Consider the following 10,169-nt stretch of genomic DNA (forward strand, 5'->3'; position numbering starts at 1 on the left):
TATTTTACAGTGATACGTGCAATAGAAACATTTTTGTTAATTTAATATAAAGAAAATATTTTTTGGAACTTTATCAGAATATAATAATACCTAAGAAATATTGAAGTACCTACTCTTTTGTCAAGATAGAGAAAAATTAAACGAGCCAGACTTGTGTATGTGCTGTTGTTTACATTACACATTTAAAAAGCCTTTGAATCACAAAGCAAGTCGCTTGAAATACTAAAGCATTTTCGGGAATTGAAATACAGACGTTTTTGTTGTTTGTTATCCATTCCTGTTTATGTGTCGAGGTTTTTATAACTTTGGTCTTTATTGTGAAACATCATAAGCTTTGTCTGTCTTTGTATGTATAAGTTTTTATCTGTTCTGAAATGAGTTCCATAAAGTGGAAATATTGTGAAAAATGTTTTCCGAATTATTGATCCATGACATAAAACGAATAACTTTGAATTATTATCTAAGAGTAGTACAAATAAAATTAACGTAAAATCAAACTAGTTACCGCGCGCGGCTTTTATTCGCGTTTTAAGGGTCAATCGTCAGAGGTTTTACATAAAAAAGTAGTATATGTCCTTGGAATTCAAGATTGCTTTATACCAAATTTTATCTAATTCGGTTCAGTAATTTGTCAGCCTTAAAAGAGCAACTACCAGAAAGAATTACTTTTGCATTTATAATAATATTATAGATAGTGTTCTTAGTCGATCACTTATAAAAATTTTCCTGTGAGAATTCTTATGAGGTTCAAATATAAATTGTACAAATAAATCTAAATTAATTATAATTATAAATAAATATAAATTTTATTTAATATTAATTTATAAAATTATAATTAATTTTGTATTATTATATACATTTTTTGCAATAATATTGTCATTTCTGTTGGTCATTCCAATAATATATTAATAATTAAACATTTCGATTAAAATCAGTAACAGCTAAATAGGTAACAAAACTTATTTACATTACTTAAAAATATCATAGTAATAATAAATATAAATTTCATATACCAATTAATATTTATTAATAAAAATGCTTTTGTTTGTGATATCGTTTATGTGAAATTCGAACTATATGATCGCAGTCTGCTGTATTCGTGTCAAGCTATCCGTCGGCGGTTCACGACAACTGACGGAAAGGTTGGCGTGAAAGCAGGATAAACAAACGGCATTTTACGTGAACATTGTTGGATTTATGTTTTTTTTTTATATCAGTAGCAAAGACTTAGTTATAAAGTTATTATTTAAATAGTCTAGACCATAAAAAATCGATATAAAATTAGGGTCGCGCAATAAAGAGAAGGTTTATGGACGGTAAATAGAATAGTTGATAGTTAATGAAAAAAAAAAGAAAATACCCGTTTCCTATATTTAACGAATCAATTAGTAACCGTTTTTGAGTTACGAGTAATACGTTACATTATCTACATACATACTATAAATTTTGTAGCCTTTATATAAATGATTGCTTTATATAAATGATTCCCTATTTAGAATATCTTCGTTTACGACACGTTTTTTATAGGAACACTACACATTGAATTGTTTCGTACTTGTTTGTATTAATCATGGACACAGTGAGTCGTTACTAAAATATTACAGTAACCGCGAATTAGTGAATGTATATAATAAAAAGTAGGATAAATACATTTCTGATTTCGGATTTTGTCTCAAAACATATAAAATTCCATCCATATACAGTACTATATGGACGATGTAATTGCTGCTGGGCCGAAACCTCCTCTCCGCTTGAGGAGAATGTTACACAAAACATGCAGGTTACCTCACGATTTTATCCTTTGACGTCGGGCACGAGATGAAATTTAAACACAAATTAAGCACATGAGTACTGTGTAGGTTTGAAGCCACAAGCTTCGGCTAAAATTCAAATCTTGTAACACTGTTTTACATCGGCAATCAACATTTAGGTCGTATATACTGGTTAGCTAGTATTTATGTATTATTCGGTATAATGGTTTATTGGAAGCAATTAGACAAGCTCGCGTGACCGCCAGACTGATTGTTTTTCAGAAATGTCGACTTGTTGTTGTTTTATCGATATTATTCTTTACAAGACCGCTGAGTCATCAGTATAGAAATTCTATGAAAGCTATTTATTCATTTGGAATTAAAATTCTAATCCAAGTAAACAATTTAATTCTGATCTTCGCTTAATGTCAACGTTGAAACCATGTCTGTGTATGTTTAGTATTATTAACACCTTCTCAATTTAAATTAGGTAGGCAGGCATTAAAAGGCTTAATGGTATGGTCACTACCGCGCATAGACATTGGTTGAGAAGAAATATTAATTATTCCTTATAAAACCAATGCACCATCAACCTTGAAAGCTAAGATGTTCTGCCCATTGTGCCTGTAGTTACACTGACTCATTTAATCTTCAAACCGAAACACACACTATACATAACTGTAAATGTAACTTTGTGTTTATGAACCGATTTTTCGTTTGTCCAAGGTGATCCTCTCATCTCATGATCTTATTTGGAATTAGACATTGTTAAGCTTATATTTGAAGCGAATATTCAACAAAATATAATCATTTTATGGCACTGGTGTAACACAGGCAGTGTTGGACAAAATTACCAAAATTAAATAAGAAAAAAATTAATCATTTTGCTTTATATTTACCCTTTAAGCGTAACAATTACTTATGGAATGTCAAATGTCGGCAGGTTTTCTGTTACCTCAAAGATCATAATTATGTTGCCAACAAGAGCTTAGTCAGATTTTAATACAGACCGAACCTTTCTTGGTATACGTTAGGGACCAGACAGACCTTTAACCTTCACCGTTTCATTAAATAAGTAATTATGGTCCATTTCATTTTTCATTATGCAGGTTTGTTTCATTACTTTCGACCGCCTTTGTTCTATTCAATTACACCTTTTATGCCGACTTTACTTAGTGAACTGATTATTAAATTTTTTCTTTTATTTTCAATCGTAATAGTATACTGGGTGACTGTTTTACTTATAACGGTAACGATACGTTCTCGATTCTATTGCGATCCGATTATATATAGATGATAAAAAAGCGTGAGTTAATGCTTGTTGATTTCAATGCTGGAGACATAACGTACATTTATAATTGTATTTAACTAACATGACTGTATTTTTAGATGTTGAAAAAGAGTAATTACTGAATTTCTTACCGGTTCTTCTCGGTAGAATCTACTTTCCGAACCGGTGGTAGCTTTACTTAAAATAGTTCGTTAAATGACGATTCAAAAGTGCTTGTAAAAGCCAACTTGAATAAAGTATATTTTGATTTTGCTCCAATTTCGATTATTCCTCACAAAAATTAACCTCAGCTTAACTGAGGACCAATTTTAGTTTTTTAAATCGGTTGCGTTACAATATTGATTATATTCCGATACAACTTTGACCGAACTAAATTTTCTAGAATAGGGAAACAGTAACGATTACGTTTCAATTTAATTGCGATAAGCTGTCAATTTGCTAGTGGAATTGGGGCCAAGAACTAAAAGGACAACACTATTATTTAACAGGAAAGTCATTTTGCTCATAGGTATTGGTATGAGAAGATATATAAATAATTTATTTAAATTAGGGGACTAATATATTTTAATTTATATTACAACTAAAACTCAAACAAAAAGAAAAGTTTTTTTGGTATTGGTTGAAATATTAACCATTCCTTACATCGCAAATGCGCCACCAACCGTGATAATGATAATGGGTTTATTTATTCGAGTGACAGCTTCAACTAAACTCAAAAAATGATTTTCAATTTTTGTTTATTTCCTCCGATGCAAAGTCAAGCATTTTTCATACCCGGACCATCATTCATATCCATTGAAATTAATTGACCCCGTCCAAGTCTAAACGTTAATGATATAAAATATCCTGAATGTTAGGTTTTATCAAGAGTTTCTTTATCCTAATTAGGGTTCCGTAGCCAAATGGCAAAAAACTGAACCCTTATAGATTCGTCATGTCTGTCTGTCTGTCTGTCCGTATGTCACAGCCACTTTTTTCCGAAACTATAACAACTATACTGTTGAAACTTGGTAAGTAGATGTATTCAGAGAACCGCATTAAGATTTTCACACAAAAATAGACAAAAAAAACAAAAAATTTTGGGGGTTCCTCATACTTAGAACTAAAACACAAAAATAAGCTTTTTCGTCAAACCCATACGTGGGGTATATGGGTCATATGGATAGGTCTTCAAAAATAGTATAGAGGTTTCTAATATCATTTTTTTTTACACTAGACTGTTAGCCGGACAATACATTAACAGTATCGATAGAATACTGTCGAAATACCATTAGTTTGGTTACTTAACGCTCGAAAGGGTTGGGTTGTACTTGCTAAGTCATAACCCTTACTGATTGTGGAATAGCTTTTGCATTTATTGTATTGTATAGAAACTAAAATTGTAATTAATTTCTAGTTCTTGTGTTAATTCATAGATGTTTTTGAATTACGTTTTGATTTAAATTTATGTAAATTTTACTCATATAAATAGCTTATTTATTTGACCACCACCACTAGAAGAAATAAACATGAGTAAGTTTATTCTTGACATGCTTAGTCAAGAATAAACTAACTCAGATGTAATGTTTAATTGTTATTGATATTGGTTAATTTTATAAGTAAGTCCAATTAGTTACCACAAATGTAATTGAAAGAAAAAACTTAGAAATCGGAAAAATGCACTAACTATGACATGCTTATTATTTTTAAATATTTTATTTTACGCTTTTTTTTTAACAGCAAGATATGATTATTACAGTTAACACCTAAAAATATATATTATATTACGAAAGGCGGCTTTATCGCTAAAGAGCCTGTCTCTTTCAACCTAAGGACAGAGGAGATAGTCTATTGACGAAATAGGAGTAAAATGTTTATATAAATTAATCTACATTAAATATTACATAAAATGTACATACTATTTATAATGTCTTATATATCGTTACGAAAAAATCCAAATTGGGTTTAGGTATAAATGGTACTATAATATTATGATTAGGTTTATACGCTTAAGGAACAAACAACAGTTCTTTAGCACACATACTTGTGATTCCAAGTAACAGCTGATCTCTCTACATTATTAATTACCAACGTTTATTTTCATAGGTTTCCATAAAACTAAAAGTTAGGCGCGCTTATTGAAATTTACGAGCGTAACAGCGACGCGGTACAAAGATATAATTACGATATATTTGATTTTATCGAATAAAATCTGTCAATACACCTATAATCGTTAACGGCAATGACGGTAGACCGTTAATAATTTACAATGGTATTTTTCATCATAAAAATATTGCTTATTTATTTCATGTATATTACGGACTGGTATATGGACAACCTGATTATGTGTTTACATTAGACATTGGCACAGTAATAAATATTAACAATCCTTTCAATCAATGCGCATCCGTCCTTTGAAACTAAGATGTTTTGTCTCTTGTAACCCTTTAAAATGGACCACAACAATACAAAAATTGTTTGGCCGTAGAATATGCGATGAGAGGTATCCACCCAGACAGGCTTTCACAAAGCCCTACGACCAATTAACCTGATACTACTGCTATAAACTGAATATTGTAAACATACTATACAAACTCTTTTATTAAGTTAATAAGTGCTCTGGCTTCAGCCGTTAAACGTAGCTGTCCCAGCCCCCTCCAATATGATGGAGCGTGATGTTATTTATTCCACGTTTCTCAATAAAAGAGCAACGCAAAGGTTTTTTCAAATCGGACTAGAAGGTACTGATATTAGCGCGGAAGATCAAAGAAACAAATATTTCACCTGTATAATGTTAGATTAAATATATTGACTGAGAATTCTTCGATAAATAAGGAATAGTTGGAAAGAAAAAATAAAATATATACGTTTAAAAAAAGATTAAGAGTTTTAAGTTTTTTTTTTTATGAGAGTTTATAAGTACATCCCTATTTTTAAAGCTTAACGTATTAAGGTAAATTAACTAGGCGTGCAGCTTTGTTTTGGCCTAGTTTATGTATAATCTACTGCAACGTTGGTGCATTATAACCTAACTAAATGGGACAGTGATACTAGTTCATTAATGTTAATTTCACCGGTTAATATTTTTTCAAAAAGTTTTAAGTAAGTATTCATATTACTTTAAAAAACAAAGCAACTACCAGTAGTTATTGTACAAATATGCCATTAAATAATTCTTAACTTCAGATAGTCTATTATACCTACTAATTAACAAAGCTAAAGGCAAGATAGCCTGTAGCAGATGGCGGGACTTGAACAGATGCCCAATTCATTCGAAGAAAAAAAGATAAATAAACCATAGATTCTCGACCAATGATATCACGGCAATTCAATGTTAGAGTTGATTATTTGTCATTACTCTTCCTGTGATTGGTATAGACTATACATCAATGGGACTGCGATTGCCATCTAGATATAGACTAAAAGTGTATGACAAATGACATATACGACATAATTTATGAATAAATAATCTGCAATTTCAAATGGATGAAATTCTGAAATTTTGGATTTTTTTTTTGGGTTTTTGTATTTGTTTGGGTCGTCTGCATTCCTAAAACCGATTAAGTTTTTATTGCCATAAGGCATGTTATCATCAACGAACAATGAATTGTGTTCCAATAATTGTTTACAAAAAAGTAGCATTTCATGGCGGTCTTTACCGTTATTATAATACTTTATAACTTATTAGTCTCAATATAAACTTACGACACTACTTAAAAGTTGAATGTCTCTCTGTCATCAATGATTTGAAATTCGAAAGAAAAAAAAAACATCATTGTCAAGGAGTATAACATCTCTGAGTTGTTTACCTAACCACCTACTAAACTTTTAGAAATATATCATATTATTAAAAATAAGTAAAATTTTCTACGCCTAAATCTCATTTTCTCTGATAATTAGTTATATATGTACAATATTTGACAGTTCGATATTAACCAGTAAACAACGTAAATGGCGACTACACAGGACTCAAGAGCTTAATAATGATAATTAATAATTGAAATAGCCGTTAGTGTTTCTTGTAGTGGTCTATCTTCGACTGATTACAAATTCATATCTTTCATTGTGATAATATTTGGTTTTCCTCTTGAGAACGAATATTTGCCATTAGCTGTTTTTAAATTATTATAACAAATACGTATATTTACTTTGTCTGAATTATATTTAGGCTTGTTTGTCGTTTTTAGGTATTTGATTTGTATTATTAGCAACATATATTCCCGTTCAACTTCGTTTCGTTTGTATTTGTTCTTCTATAGTCCGATACTCTATCTTGATATATAAATAATCCAAGATCGTACCACAAAATTCACACTTTGAAGGGTGTGTGAGCCAGTGTAACTACAGGCACAAGGGACATAACATCTTCGTTCCCAAGGTTGGTGGCGCATTGGCGATGTAAGGTATGGTTACCATTTCTTACAGCGCCATTCTCTATGGGCGGTGGTGACCACTAACCATCAGGTGGAACATATGTTTGGCAACCTATTCCATAAAAAATATTGTACTTTTATATACGTACATACAAAGAATTCATGGATAAACATCGTAATAAATAGTAAGAGTATTATTTAAGTATATGCCCATGTAATATTTGTGAAAATTGTAGGACTCTCAAATAATATGTGTTAATATTTATATAACAAACAATTCAATATTACTTAACTGTTGGCTTTTTCTAAGATATCCAATTTTATGATATAAAAAAGTATGCATAAGCCGTAAAATTTCCGTTACAACGATATGATTATACAAAGATTCTCGAATAGATTTATTAGCATTCGCCACTAAAGCGGCCGACAATTTAACTCATTGTGAAATTGCTATAATTGTTGTATTTGAACGTCAATGGGATTAGTAGATACAATGAGAAACCTTAAAAAATAACAAAACTATTCCTCTATTCATAACACTAGAACGCGATTTGTTTTGCTACAGCCCTAGGTTTTATTTATATGAAACTTAGATCTTATCGGTACATGAAAAAAAATATATCGAAAATATCGAAAAAAATCTATCTTCTTATTATCAAAAAACACGTTTGACGTTAGTTAAAATAGTTAAGACTAAATAAATAATATCGATAGTTTTATTTAGTTTTTTTTTTCTTATTCGTAGAGTAAATTGACAGTTCACCAATCCAACGTTTCCAAATATAAAATCATTGTATAAAATGTATACTGCCTTTTTGTCAATTATCTCCTATTATTAATGTCAAAATTGCTACTAAATTTTGGTAGAGAACATGTCAATTGAAGGCGCGTTGATATTCAGCTTTGATCTGCGCTTCATGATAGGTCAAAGGATCATTTATAGGGACGAACGGTCAAAGAATGATAAGAATAATATGTCTAACTAGTTAATAAAACGACAGAAATCTATATGTGAGTAGCTTTTAAGCCCAACACACACAAAACATAATAACATAACATAATAATAATATACGTAGGTTGTGTAGAGTCCCGCTTTCGAACGGGTAAAATTCTTAAACAATTACCTCTCTAATTACGCTGTCTTAAATGTTATAAAATAGATTAATGTTCTAAATTTCAGCTTTTTAGACTCAGTAGTTGATAGTCGGTCAGGAAAAACGATCTTACAAGACAGTATAGATTGAGAATGTACGAAACTGGAGACTTAACATGTTAACAATAAAAAAAGGTTCGCAACTAAGGAAGGCGCAAAAAATACTAGATGTCTTGTACAACAACACAGTCTGCTTACACGTGACTCATGTTGCGGCCGACTTAATAATGTTAGACGATGAACGTAAATTGCTAAAGCCGAGGCCGAACTGTCTTGTTGAGTAATTGTTGAACCATTGGATTAATTGTAAAAATGTGGATTACAGGTAGAACAAGATGATAAATAGCTATCTATCTTACTAACATTATAATTGCGCATGTTTATTTGTTTATACGTGTGTTACATTTTAACGTAAAAATATTTTCACGTAACATTTTGGGTACATTAAGAATGTAGAGGTATAGGATATGTTAAAATAGGACATACAGTACTGTTATTTTTAAATTCCTAACAAATAATTCATATTCTTTATCATTACGATGAAACGCAGTTAACAATAATGTTATGAATGTTCACAATAACATTGATCACTTTGATGGAATCAGTCCTAATCATCGCAAGACGCGAGAAGTTAGGAAAAGCTTATGACACCAATCTGCTGACTGCTGCGGCTGCCGTCTGTCTGTCTGTCACTCTTTCACTACCAAACCAATGAAATGAATTCGACGAAATTTGGTATGCAGCAAACTTGAACTCCAAGGAAGGACATAGACTACTTTTTTGCCTACATGACAACCAACCCCCTAAACGCGAGCTGAACCGCGGGCGACAACTAGCAATAAATAAGGCATATTATTCAACACAAGATTATATAGATGATAAAGAAGCGTGGAGCTAATGCTAAATTTATTAATATAAAAGTTTATAATTGTTTATGTTGACTTTCAAGTTTGTTTTTTTATAAATTTAATTGTATTAAACTGACATATCTAACATAACGTACCTCAAATGTTTCAAACAGTAATAACTGATTTTCATGACGGTTCTAATCGATCTAATCTATATTCTGAGCCCGTGATACCTTTACGTTTGCTACAATTCTGTAAAATGGCGATTCAAAAGCACTTGTAAAAGCCTACTTGTGCATGCTCGTCTGGGTGGGTACAACTCACTCATTATATATTTGTAGAGTGAGTGAGCCGGTCTAATTACGGGCACGAGGGCTATAACATATTTCGTTGGTGGCGCATTGGCGGTCGTGAGCTCCTACCATCAGTAGCCCATTGCCTGTATACCTAACAATTCTATAAAAAAATTAATAAGTAATGAGGTTCTACTGAAAGTGAATTTGCTAAGAATCTACATTAAATAAAAAATAGTAAATCAATTACCTCGTGAGTAAAAGTGTGGCCAGAAGGTAAAACATGGAGGGGTGCACGCCACACTCGCACTCAGACTGCGGTGTCGCAGTCTGGGTCTCCATGCCTGCGCCCAGTTTGTGGTAGGCGATGTACGCTCGCGCTGGACTGCCGTGTGGAGCAATTTTCGTGGCCGTAACTTGCTTCTATACCAATTAAATCTTCTCATCTGGTCGCTGAGACCCCACCCTTCACCTGGGAAGA

At 31.6% G+C, this 10,169-nt stretch overlaps 1 protein-coding gene across 1 annotated transcript in view; it reads right to left on the reverse strand.

Moving 5' to 3' along the window:
- LOC113394167 (uncharacterized) overlaps nucleotides 1-10,169 on the reverse strand; it is a 34,755-nt gene that overhangs the window by 23,273 nt on the left and 1,313 nt on the right. The window contains exon 2 of the mRNA XM_026631378.2: nucleotides 9,939-10,160. Coding sequence (XP_026487163.2) covers nucleotides 9,939-10,030 — 92 coding nt within the window. The 5' untranslated portion in view covers nucleotides 10,031-10,160. The remainder of the gene's footprint in view (nucleotides 1-9,938; nucleotides 10,161-10,169) is intronic.

The sequence above is a fragment of the Vanessa tameamea genome, chromosome 9 (genome assembly GCF_037043105.1).
Source record: "Vanessa tameamea isolate UH-Manoa-2023 chromosome 9, ilVanTame1 primary haplotype, whole genome shotgun sequence".
NCBI lineage: Eukaryota > Metazoa > Arthropoda > Insecta > Lepidoptera > Nymphalidae > Vanessa > Vanessa tameamea.